Consider the following 21,528-nt stretch of genomic DNA (forward strand, 5'->3'; position numbering starts at 1 on the left):
GAAATAATTTTCAAGTATCACTATGCCAAGCACTGTACTAAGCTTGGGGGTAACAGTGGCAAAGAAAACAGACCCTTACAGGGCTTCTGGTAAAGGAGAGACATGTTAATCAAATAAGTATACAAGTAAATACTTAATTGCAAACTATTTTAAAACTACATATAATGTTTATATTTTTAAATCAACTTACTTTTTATTAATAAAAAGGAATTTGTAATTTTATTACTCTATTTCCTTCAACTAATAAATCGCAAATAACCACAAACCTAAATGTTACTTTTATTCCATAGCTTAGTAGAATTTAATAAAATGTCAAAAGTATCATCCCCGGGAGGATTAAGGCAGTACGTGTGGATCCCAAAATCTTTCATCGGAGAAAAATTAAGTTGAGAGAAGATTAAGGTACAATTGGTGATTCAAACCAATTAACTCATGTGCTCGAGGTACACAAAGCCACTCTCATTCCGAGTCAGCACAAGTAAGTCCAACATACAAGGTGGGTAAAAAACGATTTGAATTTGAATTTTTGCTCACAGGTTACAGTGGTTGTAGCATTTGGGGGAAATTTTTCCTTAGCGTTTACCATTTGATCAGTGATGCTTAGTGCGCTTTGGACAAGAAAGGGATCCAAGTGAAAGGTAAATATATTTATACTGGACATGGTGTTATACAGGCTCCATGTCCATTTGGCAGAAACTAGCTATTTGGTGCTGAGCAAATCGTTTTCTCATCTATAAAATAAGCACAGTGGCTCTTTATAGCTCTTCTGATCTTATGAATCAGGCCCCTTTCTGCTTCTCCTTTGCTGTTTGTGCCAAACCTTCTGGAGGAGGAGGACAGCAAGTGTCTCTTCATATTCTCTACAAACAGCTGCCTAATGACCACATGGCAGGTGGCAGAGCTGCCTCTTCATCCAGTGCCAGCTAGTTGGGTCAGCAAACAGCTGGGTATCTCACCATCTCCCTGCCTCCCCACCCGGAGCACTCTCTTCCCAAGCATTTCACTTGGAAAGATTTACAATAACCATGGAAATAGGGACTTGAGTAGACATACACTGTGAATAAAGCTTACAATACGTAAAGATGAATATGGCTGATCTGATTAGCAGTGTTGCTATTAGAATCTGCCCGGGGCGGAGCCGGGGGGGGGGGGGCGGGGGGCTAATGGCATTTATGGTAAGATTTTTAAGTTATGTAGCATGCTGGAGAAAATTGTGTTCTAGGTGGTAAAAAGAGCTTGGTTAACAAAGTCACAATAACCAAGGCCACATATGGGTTACACATGGGGCCAGTTGGAAAAGATGCATCGTAGCAATTGGGTTTCAGAAATAGCAGCAAGAGAGACTGCAATTTAATACCGCCTTTCAGAGAAAATGGGCACACGCGGCCAGCCCACGGCAACAGCGATGAGTTGGAAGAGCCACGAACAGGCAAGAACAAAAGCAATCCAGCAAATGTTAAGGTTATTTTTTTCTTTTACTCCAAACTTAAAAAAAATTTTTTTTTAACCTTTTGTTTCAATTTACAGATAACTGAAGATAGAGATGTTCAGCTCTCAGTGTATTCTCCTAAGTGGTTAATTCAGGGACTTAAAGTTTGTAGTTTTTACTCTCCAAGTTCAGAACTGCTGCTAGCCTTACATTCTGAGTTAAAAACCAAAAGCCAAAATCACAACAAAAAGCAACTGCTATTTGTCGTGACTTTCTGAAGACTATCACACTGCAATAAATTTCAGAAAAGGTATTCTCTCTTTGCTTAAAATTACGGGATAAAACTTCAACTCTGGATCACCATCAGGTCCCTTTCAAAGTCTATTAACTCAGTGAGGAGATTTCAATGGCTTCAGTCCCAACTGCTAGTGGACAATTTATAGTGATCTACAGAAATGCCACTTCTAAAGCTTCCCAGGCAGTGAACTGTCATACGATGCAGGTTTTAACTAATCTTACAGTAGTTTCCTTTTCAGCTGAACTTCATGCTTGAGTTTAGAAGGGTCTGTTCAATAAGCTTCTTGAATTTTGAGAACCAGGTCTTATTCCATTTATGTGTTTCAACCGTGAATTACGACTGGTAGGTCGTTCAGCGAAATGCAGAAAAACTGCCTTTGCTCTATTGGGAAGCTTAGAGGGTGTGTCGCTTCAAGTTTTAGAATGGAGGGAGAAGAGGTGGAGTTTGACCAGGTGGATGTGAGTTCCTAGGTGCTTCACTAACAACACCATAAAACAATTAATTAGTGTTCTTATGGTCACATTTCTTCACCAACAATTAACAGTTATGACATCCTCAGATGGTGTGTAAACAGTCCTTCCTCCACTTGATGGATGAGGTAACTAGGAAAAGAAGGGAATGTACCTTGCCCAAGGTCTCAGAGGAGACTGTGGCAAACCTATGATTATAACACAGAGTGCCTTGCCTGTCCTGGATTCAGGCTGGCATGCTAACCATTTGCTTCCCCTGAATATGAAACGTAAAAGTTCAGCCATCTTTAAATCACATTTCACCTCCTCTGTATTCTGTGTTGTTTCTCCAGTCACTCAGGTCGATTTCAGCTGTGCCCGCGATGACGAGTTCCAGTTCTCTTGCATCAAAAACAGACACCAGCCTGGCATCCACCACCTGTGGAGTAAAAAGAATGCAGGGCATGGCTTGCGAGTCAGGAGAAATCTCAGCTATAATTAAGCCTCATCAGAAAAGGAGGGCACAAGGAATTTTAGGAATAGGACGGAAGTGCTCTGTGTAGGCACTCTGAAGAATGCAATGCTCTCGACAAATATATTTTTAAGACAAGATGGATGAGCTTCTCCTCAACAGAATTTTCATTTTAAGACTGACCACTGATAAATCCAGTTTGTTTTTCTCTTTTAAAAAGATCTAGTGCTCCTCCAAAGGAAGTCACATGGAGTATTTGTCACAACTCATTCAAACCCTAAGATACAATCACTTCACATAGCAAGCATGAGACGTGATCACCCGTATCAAAGCATGAGTAAGACGTATGACTTCACTGTTATTAGTGGTCATTAAGTCATGAAATGCTACTTGAATTCATCATTTTATTTCAAAGATCTCTTGTAAGGGGGCATGGAGCTTTTTTGTGTTCTTGAAACACATACAAAATATATTGGAGTTTTTAAATTGAAAGTGCAATAATAAATAAAAGAAAAATGGAAATATCGCACACAAATAAAGCACCAGAAGATGGACTGTGGTATCATAGATAGCAGCCTGCAAAACCCCACTCCCTCTGATTGTCTTTACCTCATAGAAGCCACGCACTAAACTCTCTGTTTGCTGAACAACACCCCTCTCAATCCGCCATTTCACCATCCTCTCGATGTACTCCTTCTTGTTCTTCTCTGTGACCGGGATATTGGCACCCCCTGGTTTTAATTCTCGTTCGGTAATCTGAGATTAAAAAACAAAACAAAACACTGAACATAAAGAAATACTCTTGATGTTAGAAGAACACTGCTACCAATGAGCCGAAATCACCCAGCTACCTGTCTTTGCCCTGGCCACGGCGGGAGGGGGGTTTCCACAGCAGTGGGGGAGGTGCAACATGGAGCCCACACACACACCGGTGCTCAGTAAAAACTAGGCATTGAGCTGATGTCTAAAAGCCTCAGTGGTTAAAAATCTATATATTGTGAGTGCTGGAGGTTAAATTTTAAATCCTGACTAAACTAGTAAGTCTTTTAAATGAAAATAAATTAGCTCCAGGTTCTGCCCCACTGCTATTGGAATGTTTGGCAAAAACATATTTTCGCAAATTCCATTAGGGTTCAGAATCAACTACATATCAAAAGCCAATATTTAAGTAAAGATTTGCCTTAAGGAAGCAGAATTACATTTAAGTGAATGTTACATTGAGAACTTCTTTTCCAAAACACGAAATACAGAAGACCATAAATGTGTAAATAAGAATATTACTTAACATAAATGTGTAAATAAGAATATTACTTATGAAACAGTATATAATTTTTGAAAGAAATGTTTTTAACCAACAACCATGTTTTCAAACCTTCACCAAAACATTATTTCATCCCTCAGCTTCAAAACATTTTCCTCTCTTAAACATGAATGAGAGTTAAGTACAAATGCCAATTAAATAATTTAATATTCAACTCTGGGGTAGCATGGACTTTGAAAAGCTGTATTTTATACAAGGCAATTCTAAAATTTTATGTGGATATTTTAGTTGGGAATAAAAAGAAGATTGCTTATAATACACAAGTAGTTACCACAATCTGTAAATTAGACCATCCTACTCTGCTGTTGGTATTAAAATAATCTTTGTAGCCAAAATTATTATAACTGTATATAAACAGGGGTTGAAACCACCCAACAAGCCACAAATAAGTACGCATATGAATTAATTCTTCATCAACCAACAGCCTTTAATTACCACACTAAGTCACCGGGGATTCACATACACAGACCTGCCCAAAAACTTCTTCATTCACAGTGAATGTCAGGTCCAGGATGTCATGGATATCATTGTCTTTCATCCACTGCAGGCTCTGGTGGAACTCTTCATCAAGGTATTCTAGATCACTCAGGTCACACAGACTAAGATGATAAACAGATAGAAGCAGATATGTAGGGATGACTGTTAGGAAAACCCCCCAGACACAGGAAAGAAACTAAGAATTGAAGACAAGAACAAGGTCAACAAAATAGGCAGTGATTTCTGGAATGTTCTCAGTCAAACTCAGTAACCAAAGCAGCTAAATAATAAAAAAAAATTACGCTATACGATGTAAAAATCCTGGATATATAAAATGCCTTAAATCAACCAGCCTGTCCGAGTGGCTGCCATTTGCCTAGTCATTCACGACTAATGCCAGAGCAGGAACTGGAACTCAGGTGTTCACAGCCTGAGTCCCATATTCTTTTGGCTACGTTATACCACCTTAAAACACTGTTCTCATAATTAGATATTTTTGGTGTGTTTCTATACTGTACTTTAACTTTGTTATTTTTTTCAAAGACTAGATTGAGTGATCCACATTCACATACATCTCCTTTTTCTTCATGGTTCTTGTTCTTTCCAGGTTTCTGAAAACAGCAAGCTATGGAATCTCTCTACAATTATAATAGTTTTCCATACTTCTTTCCTCTTTTTTCATTGTGGAGAGAGGATCTGCATACAATGGAGTTACTGTTACATAGCCCAGTTTTAAGGTGGTAACAACGGATTTGCTTTTGTTGTTTTGAATTTTCCCCCCATCAGCCCAATTTCAGAGGTCATTTTGTTTGGTTCAGTGTAAACATTTATTAGCCATCAAGGAAGTGCCAGACATCTTAACAGCTACTTGATAAACAGTTACTGCCCTCAGGGGCTAATGGTCTAGTTGGGGAGACAGGCACACAAATAGGTCAATTAATATAAGGTGATGATGATAGCCTAGGCTGGGTAACACTTAAAATTTGTGTATTTCTTACATGAATGTTACACTCCAATTAAAAACAACGATAAGGTAGATACAGGGAGCTCTCATAGCAAGAATGCGGGACTTCAACCTGGAGATTCAGGAAAGTCTTTTGGAGTAGGTAATACCTACATCAAAATTTGTAGGCTGTTTAAAAGATAGAGAAGTAAAGGGAAATGGATGAAAAGAAGGAGACGGGGGAAAAGAAAGGGAGGAGAGAACAACATTAACAAAGCACAAGGCCATGGAATATGCAAAATACTCAAGCATACTGGTAGTATCAGAGAGTTAACCACAAGACATAACATCCAGAGAAGGCTAGGAAGGTAGCTGGGACCAGGCCTTGAATATCATTCTAAGGAGCGTGGTGCTTCGGAACTACTGAAATATTTTAGGACAGGAAATGACATGATCAGATGTGAGATGCGATTTTAAATAGTTCTCTGGAGATTGTAGTATAGAGGATTACTTAAAATGGGGGTGGGGAGAGGAGTGGTTCTCATCAGATGGTGGAGGCAATTAGTAGACCACTACAGTAATCTGGCCAAAATAAGATAAGAGTTTTATTTTGCTATTAAGGGTGGACAGGAGAAGATGAATTTAAGAATTATTTAAGGGGTAAACATGGGCATTAGTAAGTGGTATCATCAGGGGTATAAAGAAGGCTATCAAAATAGGGGTACCAAATGAACTCATGTTGCAAGCCAGCTCTGATTAACTGCCAGTCTTGAGGACTATAAGTGGAAAAAATTCCTGAGGCCAAAATGAATTCAGTGGGGAAAAATATGATAAATGATTTGTGAACCACAGCATGGCAGTGGAATGGGTGGTAGGGAAGAGCAGAATCTGTGCTGTGTATCTGCCATCCCTGTGTGAGGGTGACTCCCGGTTTCTGACCAGTGACCTGAGAATCCTGGCACCATGGACTGTGATTAGGCACATGGGAGAAGGTACACTTTTAGGTTGAGGAAATTGAGGAGTTTAGTGGTCACCATGTTGATTTTGAGATGCCTAGGAGACATGCACGTGGAGACACTCAGTGGAATGTTGACCACATGAGCCTCTAACTCAAAGAGTAAGACTAAGGGTGCAGATGTGAGCCAGTAGGAGAAGAGACAGGTGTAGACATTTCGCCATGACAGCACATAGAGAGGGAAAAGCAGGAGGGGGGAGAGGCAAGAATGGAAGATCCAGGAACACCGAAATTTAAGGGGAAGTCAGAGGAGAAGCCCATGAAAGAGACATAAAAATAAAAGGGGAACTGGGAGAGAATAGTGTCAGGGACACCAGTGGAGGAAAGACACAAAGTAAGTGGGTGGGGTTCGGGGTTGGAGTGGTCAACAGTATCAAAAGCAGTAGGATGATACAGTAAGATGAGGACTAAAGGATATTCTTTAAAAGCTTCTAAGGGTTGCTGGTGGCAAGGAAGCCAGGCTAAAGTGTGTTGAGGGCACATCAGCACAGACCACTCTTTTAGGAAGCTTATAGGAGAAGATGAGAAAAGGCAATGAAATGGGAAGGTGCAAATCGGACGGGGGAACCCGAGAGGCAAATGGACAGTGCCCAGTTGCCCAGGGTTTCATCTGCCCAGACACCAAAAGGGAGGAAAGCAAAAAGTCTTCCTACTGACCCTCTTAAGAGCCCATTAGAAACGCTTGCTTTTCATTTGAAGTCTAGGCTTCCATTTTACAGAAAGCAGGCACAAGGCCTGTCAGGGAATAAGCTGGACAGAACCCAGCAATCATTCTGTGCTTTCTCCTTGCAAGTTTGAGCTACTACCCCACCAGACAGTTGCCTTCTCCTGTTTAGCCTTGTAAATGACTACTGATTACAGGACAGAAACTGTTTGCTCTACATTTTACAATAATTGCAATCTTTCATTGTGGCAACAATGAAGAAAAAGTTCTGTGAATGCTAAATTCTCATCTGCCATAATAAATTACTATCTTGCATATAGGGAAGTCTCAAGAAAAATAAGGGACTGCCCACCTCCAGCAAACAAACAAAAAATAAGACAAAAACAAAACAAAAGGAGAATGAAAACTTGGACCAAGAGTAAGCAGTTCAAGTCTGCATTAAGCAATATATAAAATGCTTCTCATAAAGGATAGGGGGCTGTGAGTCACCAAGACTAACCCACAACTATTCTATTAATAATCGGCATTAATACCACAGGAATTCCAGAGCTGTATTTGAAGTACAATTGTTTTGAAGAAACATGTGTTGCAACAAATGAGAATAAATTTTCTAGAACAAAGCAAAACTAAGACTTTAGGGGCAAGACAGAAATATAGGGTTGGGGAAAACACAGTGACCATATTTGAAACTGTTTTAGCTTCAGACATCTAAGCAGATACATGACACTGACAAAAGGCCCTTTTTTAATAAAAGAAATATTACATTCTTACATATTAATTGCACAAGCAACAAAAATACTCTTACATTCTGAGAAGAGCTTTATAAAAGGGCCGCGTGAAGAAAGCATCCAACAAATACTGGTGTATTAGCGCAAGACCAAGAATCCTACCACTGAATCGGAACCTGTGAAGAAAAAGCACAAGACAGCTTACACATCATGAGGCAGTTTCTAAATTGTTCTATCTGACTTCTAGAAAGCCTTTCAGCTCTAATCATCTAAGTTTGTCCAGGACTGATCGTTTACTGGGTCCGTGAGAGTTTGTGTGCATTGTAGCCTGTGTCTTCATTAGGCAAATATTCACATTTACTTGAAAAAAATCTGTTTCACTCTGTTAATAATTCCTTCACCTCATGTTAATAATGTCTACCATGTAGCACCCCACATGGTCAACACGAATTCCCCATATGCAGGTCAGTGAAATTTCCCCAAGCCATTTCTCAGAGATGACAGACTGAGACCAGCGGTGGTGGGGAAAATGCTGTCCCCTTCTAGTTTGCTTGCAAGAATATTCGCAGAATTTCTCTAGTACAAACCCACTAGCAATCCCCTCTTGAGGAAAAGCCCAATCTCAAAGTGAGAAAGTTCCTATACCTGGTCTCTCTCAAACTGCACTCCGGATGGTAATTGTCACGATCCAAGAATTATGCATGTGGACCTTTGGGGGAGTTTCCTCATGGGACATTCTGTTCTCTAAAATTTCAAGGCTCAATCCTATTCTGAATCACTTTGGAAACTTTACTAAATACATCAGTCATGACTGGATTTGCTGAGATGTACACTTATTTTCTCTTTCAGAAAGGGATCCAAAAGTGTACATCCACACTGAAGTCCATACAGTCCATCTGTGATTTTAGTTTTAGACAGCCATTTTAAGATGAATGTCCAGCAGCTTTGTTTTCTTTATTTCCACCTAAGGTAGCATAACTGTAATAGCTACAGTTAAGAGGACTCCAAATTGTAACTAAATGGAGTTAATTTGAAGAATAAGTCCTAAAAGTTAATGCCCTCCACCCACCAATATTAACCTTCATGACTCAAAGAGAATTTTTCCATGAGTCTTACTTACTTCTTTTTGGTTGTTGTTACTATAAATAAAGAGGAACAAGCAAATAGGGGTTATAGAGTATTTAAAGTGTATAAACACAGGGATTAAAAAGGTATGTAAGGACATTTGGAAAGAGTGCAATTCAGGATTTTCAAAAAAAGTAATCCCCAGAGGGGAATCCTATACCAGTTTTCCTTGATGATTTTATGTGAAAAAATAGGAAAGGAGCAGTCCCTGGCTACAAATTTCAATAGCTAATAGGGTAAGTGCCACTGCTGAGACTCTGAGCCCGTGTCCTTCTGCCAGGTTCTCTTCTACTATCGGTTCTTCCAGGGCACCGCACCCTCCCTCCCTCCTACTAGAATGCCATCATTACCCTCAGCCAGCACCCCAGCTGCTCTGCCCCACCCCCAGTGTTGGCCACTTCCCCAAGGGCTGCTCTAGCAGCTGCCCGACCTCTGGGTCAGGACCTTCTCCCACCCCATCTCACAGCTCAGAGATGCCCAAAGGTGCAGAGCAGAATCTAGCGATTTTGCTGGGAACCTAACATCATCTGGAACCTTCTTTCAATGGGAAAAAAACCTTTTGAATTCTACCCAACTCACTTAAAATTGGTTTTTTGGAATATATTACTTCTCGGTCTTTTGGCTACGATCAAGTGTGGAATATAATCTATCCCTAGCTTGGAGACTGCCTGCATATTTAAATTTGACAACAAAAATAAGAGTCAAATGAAACTGAAAATATGATTTTCTCCAAGGAAAGAAGTGTTAAAAGAAATAGGGGTTCCTATAAAAAATACTCTCACAGAAAATCAACTGAAAAAAAGTGTTGAGGAAAAAGTACTTACCATTCATGGTGATTGTCTACAAAAGCAGACATGGGACTTATTTGTACTGTGTATGTGTCGTTGGCTGAATATTCAAATAAGCCATAATATGGGTTAAAGAGTTCTCTGGACACGAGGAAGAAAAACTCTCTGGAAGGTCCACTGTAATCCAGCCTTTAGAAAAATTCCACAGAAAGAATAACCAGTTACTATTATTTTTTTCTATATATTGGGCACATTTTCTACAAAGTTCAGCTGTCTATAGAACAGTCATTACAAGTCTAATTGCCCGCATGTCTGGACTATCAGAATAAAATGAATGATCATGAGTCCCAATCTTATCCATGTCTTGACCCAGAATAGTGGAATGGGCATTTGTATGAGGCATATCCAAGGCTAAAGCTACACATCAGATAACGGATAAAATAGGCAATATGCCAATAATTTGGTTGCATATATACACACATATAAAAAAGTAAATGTTTTCAATGTCTGGAATGGAGTTATGGAGAAAGGGAGTACATTGGGAAATACTTAAACAGAGTAAAACCAGAGAGTATCAGCTACCTACAACCATGGGACATGGAGTCCTTATGGATTTCTGAAACATTTTGAAATGGGAGAAGAAAGAGACTTTCCTGAACTGGTGATAGGAGAGTACAGATACAAGACCCCCTAGGGAGATCAGAGGCCCAAAAAATGGAATGACAGGGTTCGAGTGAAAACTTTAAATTATAAAACACCAAGGAAAATTATAGACAAGTAAAATGAGGGTGTCTAAAGCTTCCTAAACGAAGGTATCCAGAGAAGAGGCTGAAACTCTAGCACCTGAACTACAGTGTAAATTCCATTTTACTTAGAAAGACATCAGGGTGAAGGAGACGCATGAGAAGCAATTGCGTTAACTTTGAGGAATGACAAGTGGCCAAGAATGCTGAGAGCAAAAAATGCAGCAAAGAGGAGTTTGTAATAGAGTGATTTGATACGCTAAATTTAAAATGAAAAATATAAAGCACATCTATCCCACGATGACAAGTTTACACAAGGGTTCAAAGAAAGGAGGGAATGCTGGAGGGGAACGGGAAGCTGGGTGGTGGGATTCTGTAAGATTTCTTTTGTTCACTCGACTTTTTTTCTCTTCTGGAATTTTCTCCATCGGCATTACTGCATTTTTTTTTTTTAATGAAAAAGGAAAATCATCTGAGTCTTTTCCAGTGATGGGATTGTGTGACAGAGAAAAATTACCTTGTTATAGGTGGAAGAAAGAGATGGGATACTTGTAAGCAAAATAAAATGGCTTTTATAGCTCTTCGTTGAGAGTTTAATAGAATTTACTTAGAACGTACTTCAGCCATTCACATACTACTTTGTCAACTTTTGCCGTATCTGAATATATAGGTCCTGTTAAGTGTGCTTACCACGTTTCATTATCAACTTTAAATTTTCTTGCTTTTCTAATGTAGCCTGTATTATGTCTTACATAATATTTATGGAATTATGATGTGCTAGCTTTATTTTTTTCTAATACACATTAAAAGAAATATGTAAATATTTAAAAAATGTCAGTTTGTGTAATAGCTAAAGTCATCTCATACATCTCCGGTCCTCACTGCACTTTGGGAAATACGAGTGTAGACAGGAAACCTATGTGTGCAGAAAAATGCAAACATAACACACGCTCTCAGAACCCAAGAGGCCTTAAGGTGACATGATGCAGCTGTCTCGAGGCAGCTGAATATAATTGTGGCTACCAGGTGACCACCAGCATTGGTGAGACTGTGCTAAGATTACCATGGGGACTCCCAAAGCAGCACCTGGGCTCCCTCCCAGGCACAATGATGAGGACTACCTCTCCACATGCTAAGACCGCAGCAGTTGCCTGTGGCTTCCTCCCTCGGTCCTACTCCTGGCCTCTGACGCCACCGAGAACAAGTAGAATACTTCTTCTACTTGAATGCTCTTCACATACTTAGGCTTTTTTTCAACAAATATTTGAGTGCCTATTATATTTTGAGCACTAACCTAGATGTAAAGATATAAAATCTTTCAACAAGTAATTTTCTATAGGAACTCTTAAGTGTAGCCGTTTGGGTATCACTGGCTCTCTGTGTCCTCCCCCACTCTTGAACATGGCCACGTCTTTCAATCTCCTCTGAAGGAAAGGGCTGGGAATTCCCTTGCCACCCTGGTCCTGTGCTCTGGACACTCTCCAGGGTGTCAAAGTCTGACCTAAGGGGTGGTGTCTAATACTGATAACAATACTTCAGGTGTGGTCTTGTCAGCACAGAGCTTAGAAAGAGCCCTTGTCCTCTCTTCCTGGACACTCTTCTTGCTAATGCAGCTTAAAGCCATCTTTCCTCGTGGGACAGCCGCTTTACTTTGTTGATTCATAATGTGCTAGTCATCAGCTCAAACCTTCCACCTGTGCTGCTTTATCCCAAGACTCTCCCCTCCTGTCTGCATGTCGCTGTATCTTTTTAGGACCTAAGTACTAGACTTTATACTTCTTCCTACTAAATTTCACTTTGTGAAACATGGTCCACATTCCAGTCTACCCAGATCCTTGTGGATGCAAATGTCCCTTTAAATTTCCTATTGATGGTGAATTTCATCATCAGATCCTTGTGTCTTTCCAGAAATAGAGAATGCCAATCAAAGGCATCTCAGAAGTCATTTTGTCCATCCCCTCATTTTACTGAAGAGAAGACTGAGGCTGAAGGACATCACTGACTTGGATCAAATGAAAGCTGCAGGGGCAACTCTAGGCCTTGGCACAGGTTTCCTGACCCCACATTTAATGCTCATTACTCCTTACAGCCTACCGGTCAGTACATTTTAAATGTTATCAAGACTAATAAAAATGTTGCTTATAAAGCAGGGGTCAGCATGGGGCGCCTGGGTGGCGCAGTCGGTTAAGCGTCCGACTTCAGCCAGGTCACGATCTTGCGGTCTGTGAGTTCGAGCCCCGCGTCGGGCTCTGGGCTGATGGCTCAGAGCCTGGAGCCTGTTTCTGATTCTGTGTCTCCCTCTCTCTCTGCCCTTCCCCCGTTCATGCTCTGTCTCTCTCTGTCCCAAAAAAATAAATAAACGTTGAAAAAAAAAATTTAAAAAAAAAAGCAGGGGTCAGCAAATTATGGCCTGAGGGTCAAATCTGGCCCATCCTCTAGCTTTGTAAATAAAGTTTTATTGGAACACAGCCATGCATATTTGCTGACATGTTATCTGTGGCTGTTTTCCCACTATAGTGGCAGAACTGAGTAAGTACAACAAGAAATGTATGGCCTGCAAAGCCTAAAATATTTACTATCTGGCCTTCACAGAAACTTGGCCAATGGAAGATCAAAGAAAGGAAGAGGAAAATGCTCCTTTATTAAAATACCTGGCTTACTATAAATCTTCATCTTTAGTGAAGATCTCTTCAAGGAAATAATGACTATAGTACCCTAGGGTATATGTAACTTTAAGAATAGTCACAATTACTGGGGCGCCTGGGTGGCGCAGTCGGTTAAGCGTCCGACTTCAGCCAGGTCACGATCTCGCGGTCCGGGAGTTCGAGCCCCGTGTCAGGCTCTGGGCTGATGGCTTGGAGCCTGGAGCCTGTTTCCGATTCTGTGTCTCCCTCTCTCTCTGTCCCTCCCCCGTTCATGCTCTATCTCTCTCTGTCCCAAAAATAAGTAAACGTTGAAAAAAAAAATTAAAAAAAAAAAAAAAGAATAGTCACAATTACTAAGTGTGAGACTGTGGTCTTCAGTGGTCCCTGACCTGAAGGGCCTTTCAGACACAATCGAGGCACATGAAGGGCCACAGACAACTGAAACGTGAGCCAGTTTTATAAGAAGGTTTTCTTACAAAGAGACAACTGGTTTAAGAAAAATGGGCTTATAGCTGCTTAAAATTAAACAGTGGCATTCAGTTAGAAAGAGCTTTGAGCTTCAACTCTCAGTGTTTCCATAATACCACACCTACCAGAGTGTATTATAATAACCTGTTTATGTGCTTGCCTCCCCTATCCGCACATCTAGGCTGTAACCATACAGAGAAGGGGACCGTGTCTCTTTCCCATTTTTGTATTCCAAGTACCTTAGCCTGATCTACCACAGGGGATCAATGTCTGTTGTTGAATCCATGAGTGGAGCTCTCTGATGCTCTCTCTAAAGAAAATCAACATAATTTACATTGTTATTTGACAATCTAGCAGAGTGAATAATTTTGCACAAGTTTGCCTTCAGGTGGTAGATTCATTCAGTGATATTAGGGTATGCCAATCCCTAAAAGACAACTCGATTTGCACACATTGTCAGAAATCACTCAATTGAACTATATTTAGCTTGGTGCTTGTCCCTTTCCAGATCTAATATCTTCTAATATGGTAAAGTTTTTAAAACAACAAAAGCGGACCTCACTGATTGGTTTTTTGTTTATGATTAGAGCTGATTCTGGCTAAAGATAAGGAGAGTGTTCCCTGAAGTGTTAAAGTGAAAAGTAAAACTCCTTCCCCCCCCCCCCCCCCAAGAGAAAACAAAGCTAATAATAGTTCCTCTAGGAGGAAAATGGATCTTCTCTAACTGGTCACGTTTTTATCTGCTGGTGCGTGCGTGTGTGCGTGCGTGTGTGCGTGTGTGTGTGTGTGTGTGTGTGCGTGTGTGTGTGTGTGTGTTTTAACTCTAGCAGCACTGATGGAGCCACTCTAAAGCCAAGACAGTTTTAAACATTTGATTTGATTATCATCCAAAGCTTAGAATGCATATCTGAGACCAGGCTGTAGATTACAAATGATACACGTCTACCTAATTCAGTAAGACGTGTCCTAGCAGGGCATCTCGTGCATGTGCTTCCTGCAATGTCTTACCAACCTCTTCCATATAAATAGTTAATATGACTCATATCACAGGGATCGTTTGTTACATTCCTGTTTTGCCAGTTAGGTTGGTTCCACAGCTAAAGGCTTGGCACGGAAGTACAGAAACTCCAGACAACGGGTGGGTAGCCATACAACAGCTGCATCTGAGGGCATTTCGGAATATGCACAGATGTCTTTGGGCTGGCAGTGTAGTTTTGAGCCCATGAAGTGCTGAGGAAGCATTTTAAACACCATCTCGTTGTTGGGCCAACAGCACCCAAGTTGTCAGCGGTATTCAATACTTGTTAAAATAATTAATTTTGTAATTTTATTCTCCTGTCCTTTGTTTCCAACTAAAAATTACCAAAAACAAAGTATTACCACGTAAGTAGACTACTGAATGAAGGCGGATGGTGGCAGTAGGAAGTCACACCACTGTTTCCTATAAGTTTTCTGGAAGGCAGAAAAGCTTTGCTCTCTTAATAGTTGGTTCAGGCAAACATGGCCTTCCTACTCACCTTCTGATTCACCCTCGGGTATTTATAGCAGCAAGGCATTAGTTCTTGAGCTACTTAAGGAGGCCTGCTGGGTGAGTAAAGAATTTTGCAAGCAATTAGTGTGACAAACAAAATTCTGCCTGGTGATACCAAGCCCAAGCCTATGCAGAAGTACCCTTCAGCAGGGCTTGGATTATTGGGGTCACCCTGCAAATGTCTCTTTTTGGAGAAAAACAAGCAGCACCATGAAGTTTAACTTGCATCTTTATAGACTGACTCCTGAGGAATAAATAGTCAAGCTCAGGACTCCAGACAAGTTCTAGCAAGGATTAGACCAGTCATATGTAAGAGCCTCTGGTTATTTTATAAGCAGAGATGCAGGAAAACCGTTTCCGATCTCATCTTCCTTAGTTATGTTCATCTGCCTGCCTCAGGAGAAACAGCACAGAAGGAGCTCATCTGTTCTTAAACCCCTGAACTACAACTGTTTGCACACGGCCCCTCCCTAGTCTAAGCGTGGTTTTGCAAGACAGATGATTGATGTCAATAGATGGCACCTCACATATAATGAACACATTCTTCCTTAAAGAAAGGTGCCTTTTAAAGATCTGGCCATGGGGGGGAAAAAGAGGCGAGGCAATCACAGTATAAACATTCTTTCTTTATCCAGGCCATTATTGCCTTACTGTTCAGGATACTAAGAAGTTAATGGCCCCGGACACCTTATCAGAATACAACAGTCTGCCTAGCTAACTTTTGACACCACGTAAGCTTTAGTTGCTAGGGCTTTTAACTGAGAAGAAAATAATATGCTGGAGAATATGCAGTGCTCTACTGGCCTCCTTCCTAAAGAAGCAACTTCTAGGCAGACAGAAGCCCAACAGAAAGAGGCAACCACATGCATGCAATTTCCCACCACATTCTGTCAAGATGACTCAGTTTCCAGCCATTCTGCCACTGCTGACTTCCTACCCTTTTTTGCAGGGACAGATAACCAAATTAACTTGGGTGGAAAATGTAATGACTAGAACAAAACCTCCAGTTCTAACCAAATTAAATCACAGTGGTTTGCTTAGAAACTGTCTACTTTTTGTAAAAAGCCAACCATAACATTATTTTAGCGAGAAATAATAATTACTTGTCAACTAACACACTTGCATTCACAGGCTCTGGGACTATTTTTGTATTTTTAAAAATGAACATAGGTTTTCACCAATATTCTGAGATTAATTTTACCTTACATGGAATTTGTAGTTATCCTATTTCTGACTATAAATTTTCTCATAATTTCTCTTGATTCAGCTGTTCCATTTCAGAATAATATATATGTACTTCAGACTTATGCAAAGAGCTCAAAGCAGAGCTGAGGTCTGTGAATCTGTTCATTCATACTTTTTTTGGAGTGCAAGCAGATGCAGTTTTCTTAAAAATAAATCCCTTTTGAGGCACCTCGGTGGCTCCATCGGTTAAGCGGCTGACTCTTAATTTCAGCTCAAGTCAGGATCTCACAGGTGGTGAGATTGAACCCTGAGTCCGGCTCTTCGCTGACAACTCAGAGCCTGCTTACAATTCTCTCTCCCCCTCTCTCTCCCTGTCTCTCCCCACCATTACCCTTAATAATTTGGACTTTCCACAGAATTAACCATTTCTATATACATGTTATTCTACTGACCTTAAGTGCAGAAGGAAGTATACATATACCCAAAACCACCCTGGTGGCACTCTCTCATCAGACAATAGGGAAATAAGAAAAGTTGTTTAGGGAAACATTTCCTAAATCTCCCAAATCCTGACTATATGCTTTCATTTAGCAAATATTTTGTCTTAGAATAGTTTTTTTACTTATAGAAAAGTTGCAACGATAATACGGAGAATTCTTGTATACCCAGTTTCCCTCTTATGAACACCTCACATTATTTATGATTAATTAACAGATACTGAGACATTATTATTAGCTAAAATCCATACTGTATTCAGATTTCCTTAGTTTTTACCTAATGTCCCTTTTCTGTACCAGGATCTCATCCAAAATGCTATATTAATGTTTAATTGTCATGTTTCCTTAGGTTCCTCTTGGCTGTGCCAGTTTCTTAGACTTTCCTTGTTTTTGATGACCTTAACAGTTTTTTATTTAATTTTTTTACGTTTATTTATTTTTGAGAGAAAGAGAGAGTGCTAGTGGGGTAGGGGCAGAGAGAGAGAGAGAGGGATACAGAATCCAAAGCAGGCTCCAGGCTCTAAGCTATCAGCACAGAACCTGATGTGGGGCTCGAACTCACAAGCTGTGAGATCATGACCTGAGCCGAAGTCAGACGCTTAACCGACTGAACCACCCAGGTACCCCTGATGACCTTAATAGTTTAAAGGAGTACTGGTAAGGTATCTTATACAACGTCCCTCAATTTGGATTTATCTGAGGTTTTTCTCATGGATAGACTCACATTATGGGTTTGGGGGACCAAAGATTGTGGAGATAAGAGCCATTTTCATCACATCATGTGAAGGGTATATACTATTAACATGATATATCACTGTTGATTTTAACCTTGATCATTGGGCTATGTGTTTGCCAGGCTTCTCCACTCTGGACTTACTTCTTTTTCCCACTTCCCATATTATACTACTGGAAGAATGTCATTATGTGCAACCCACAATTAAGGAGTGAGGAATTATGTTGAATTATTTGGAAATCTTCTGCACAGATTTGTCTATTCGTCATTTATTTATTTACTTATTCAATCATGTATTTACATCAGTACAGATATTTACTTTATAGTTTGGGTTATAATCTAATCCTACTCGGTTTTGTTGCTCAAATTATTCCAGCTTGGGCCACTGGGTGATCTTTCAGTTGGTTCTGGAGTCTCTTTGACATACTCCTACCATTGTGGATGTTTTGAGCACTTTTTTACTTTTTGCACTACAAGCTACTTTAAGCTCCATCTTGTATACTTCCGACCAGCCCTAGAATCAGTCATTTCTCCAAGGAATCTTGTTCCTTTTATTGAAGAATAATATTAGAAACCAAAACTAGCCACTGGGTGTATATGTTTTTAAATACCTATTACTGGGGCTAGACATGACACATTTTGAGAGCGTTAAAATTGATGGAGAGAGAGAGATGGAAAACTTTCACCTCTACACTTACACTTCAATAGAAAAATTTAGGTAGATTTTCACTTTGAATATTGATTATAATCCAGAAAGGAATGTTATGATCTTCAATTTTAATGCGGTTAAATCAATGTGTCTGTAAAGGTGGCAAAGTCTAAAATAACTTCTTAATTATATGTTGTTTTTGAGGTTTCTATTTTTTCAGCAAGAGTGCTATTTTAATCTTTTAAAACAGGGTATGTATTCTCAATGCTTTAACAGCAAAATGAAGTATATATATATATCTAATAACCTATGTGTATGATGTTGACATGAATAAAGACATGAGACCAGAAGTTACCTGGCCATATTATTCCAGCTTCGATAAGCCATACACAGAAGGGGCTTGATTAAGATTGTTCCTGATGGCTGAGGTCACACTTCAAAATGCCCTACCTCTTGTTTCCCCTCTGGGGTTACAGGAAGGAGACAGGTGATGGAAACAGGAAACATTTGGACATTAGTGGCAACCGGATACAAAGGTATCAAACCACACTCAGCCTGGGCCTCCTCCTAGGAACAGATGTCATCAGTCCAGATCATAGGACAACTACCTGAGGATGATCAAGTAGGATAAGCATCCGCTCTATTCAAACTTCAGTACCAGGGCCTCCAAAGACTCTTCCCTACATCTCTGAGATCTCAACAAACTGTGCAAACAAAGAAGGAAGGCAGCTGGACTCCTGGGGGAGGAAAAGTATTCTCACCCAAACGAGACTAGTTATGTAAGGAAATATTTGGAATGCCATGCACACCTATGATTAGGCTTAAAACATTTGCCTTCATTTTCAACTGTGCACCTGCATCTTAAGCCAACAGAAGCTAGAAGTCTCTTAATGCACTTCAGCAATGAAAACAAGTCACGGGCAAGCTTCTGCCCAAATTCTGTCACTTAGTCTTGTTTTCCCATACAATATTTTCCTTCCATGTAGTTACAGCTGGGACTATAAACAGCATATGTGATGAGACTAGTGGTTATCAGTCAGCTGTAAGAGGGAAAAGATCCACAGGTAGAAAAAAATTCTGATAGAGCAGAGTTCAGGAGTTTTGCTTCTATCCCAGTGCTGGTCCAAGAGTCATGGATGAAAAGCCCAGTTTTGAATCCTGATTTTGCTGTTACCTAGTTCCATCAGCATGTGCAAGTTATTGTACACTTTGGAGCCTCCAAATTAACCATATATTGAATGGCTGCATATATTGAATGGTTGGGTATTACTACTATGAGTCTATAATCTAGCACACTTTATTTCCTGGGCAGGACTGAGAAGAGTAGCTTTAAAATGATCCAAATCAACAGAGTCAAGAAAACAACCAGAGTTCAGGCTATCGTGTGGTACTTTTTAAATTGGCCCTCGTGATGGCTGGGTGACAAAGAAGGTGCTGCGACTTGAAACGCAGACCTGAAATGAGGAAGGAGGAAGGGGTCTGGACAAGACGAGAGCTGTCACCTTCTGAAGTGTTACAGAACAGCTGTTATGTCTATGTGGACGCAACAAACAGTGCGTAGGAGTCTTGCTCCTTTGTTTCTTAACCCTAATCTCCACAAGCACACTCACGGAAGAGTCATAGAAGGCCGGAGACATTTGTTTATGGCAGGTGGTTATTTTGGTAGGTGTTACTGTCCCCCCCAAAAAGAGGAAAACCGGCGACAGAGAAATAAAAACCAAGGCCCCGGAGTTACTGCTTCAGAAGCTTCCAGGTAGAAGAGCAGGATTCTAATTCGTGACTCTGAAACTGAGCTTCTTGAACAGGTGAAGCGTGTACTCCTTCCACCCCAGTGCAGATTACATGCTCACAGATAGCAGAATTCCTGTCTTGTCCCTCGCAGCCCCACTTTGTCCCTTTAAGAAAGAGATAGGCACAGAGAAGAAACCAAACGAGCTTCTGCTCTCAACATGATCTATAGTTACTAGCGTTTACCCAAGAATTTCTATGTCAAATGATTTAAAAACCAGAGGAAGCCTTAGGGAAAAAAAAAAAAAAGCCCAGAGGTTTAAGTGTATGAGAATGGCATTTCCTGCCAGAAGGGTTTCCTGTTTCAGGCAACCACAGCAACCACGTGGTGAAGCATCCACTGTGCAGCCGCAGTCTGTGTTCCACACACCACTTCTCTGTTCTACTCACCCTTCCTCCCCGACAAATGTGACGTACAGCTTATTTCTCTGTAAGTCTTTTCTGGAGTAGCCCATAATTTGATTAAAAGCATCTTCCAGTAAGTGATCTCTTCTGATAATTAACCTGTCCATAAAGAGACAATTTGAAAAACAGATTATTTCCTAATCCTTATCTTTCTAGAACCGGACACTTTTGATTCAATTCCCACTTGCCATAATTAGGTGAAAATTGCGGTGACTTACTACATTGTCGTCTGCAATAATACACATTTGGCTTTTGCTCTTAACAGTAGAAGTCAAAATACACAAGCAAATGGTTACCTAAGTGGAGCACTCCACCTACAACATATGAAAACGGCTCATGAGTCCTTTCTGAGTGGCCAAATCAATTTACCCCAGAAGGAAGATGATTGTAAAACAACACAGACCCAAAGCTTTTGTTAATAAAGAAAGGACAGCCCTATGAGGACATGTTTTCAGTGAGAATGTACCTAGACAAGGAATTCAATTACGAAGTATGCAGGGAAAGACTTATCAGAACCAGAAGGAAAAAAAACAAAAAACAAAACAAAACCCTCCACGTTCTCCAAAGAAGACACATTTATGACTATGCTTAATTTAATTCTCAAATTAAGCGAATCTGAGGTTCCCCGAGTGACAGATACAAATGAACGATACTCATAGCCGACAGTCTACTTGTGATGATGATAATAAAAGTCATCCTGAAGGTATCAGTTTGCAGTTAGTACAGATAGTCCTAGAAAGGGAAATAATAGGCTGAATGCAGGGAAGCCTGAGCTCAAGCCCTTCTTAAGTGAAGCGTGAGAAAGGGGAATCTCAAGCTGATGTACTTTGAGGGTGAGAAAGTAGGACCTGTGAATATACTGGAGGGAGCCCTCTCTGTGAGGCAGTGAGCTGGGGAGCTGGGGGGTGGCTCCTGCATCTCCTCCCAGGCACCCAGCATCACGGGTGTGGCAGTGGAGACCCTTCCTCCTCTGCCCTCTCTCAGGTGGCACAGTGATCTCTAGTGGGTACGCGGGGCAGCAGTGGAGGAGAGGATGAAGGCAGTACGGATAAGTAGGGAATGAAAATAATTCTAGGCCAAACAGCGTGATGATGTTTAATTTCCTCATTTAAAGGTGGGTAAAGAAAGGCAGAAACAACATTCATGACATATTTCATTGGACAAGTGACATTTAT

General features: G+C 40.5%; 1 protein-coding gene across 4 annotated transcripts in view; it reads right to left on the reverse strand.

Annotated features, from left to right (window-relative positions):
• HECW2 (HECT, C2 and WW domain containing E3 ubiquitin protein ligase 2) overlaps positions 1–21,528 on the reverse strand; it is a 369,888-nt gene that overhangs the window by 23,640 nt on the left and 324,720 nt on the right. For all 4 annotated transcript variants that reach the window (XM_043577368.1, XM_043577366.1, XM_043577367.1 and 1 more), the window contains 6 exons: positions 20,339–20,452; positions 9,746–9,898; positions 7,874–7,972; positions 4,439–4,568; positions 3,258–3,404; positions 2,501–2,615 (listed from right to left, as the gene is read on the reverse strand). In XM_043577368.1, the coding sequence (XP_043433303.1) occupies positions 2,501–2,615; positions 3,258–3,404; positions 4,439–4,568; positions 7,874–7,972; positions 9,746–9,898; positions 20,339–20,452 (758 nt within the window). The remainder of the gene's footprint in view (positions 1–2,500; positions 2,616–3,257; positions 3,405–4,438; positions 4,569–7,873; positions 7,973–9,745; positions 9,899–20,338; positions 20,453–21,528) is intronic.

This window comes from Prionailurus bengalensis, chromosome C1 (genome assembly GCF_016509475.1).
Source record: "Prionailurus bengalensis isolate Pbe53 chromosome C1, Fcat_Pben_1.1_paternal_pri, whole genome shotgun sequence".
Classification (NCBI taxonomy): Eukaryota; Metazoa; Chordata; class Mammalia; order Carnivora; family Felidae; genus Prionailurus; species Prionailurus bengalensis.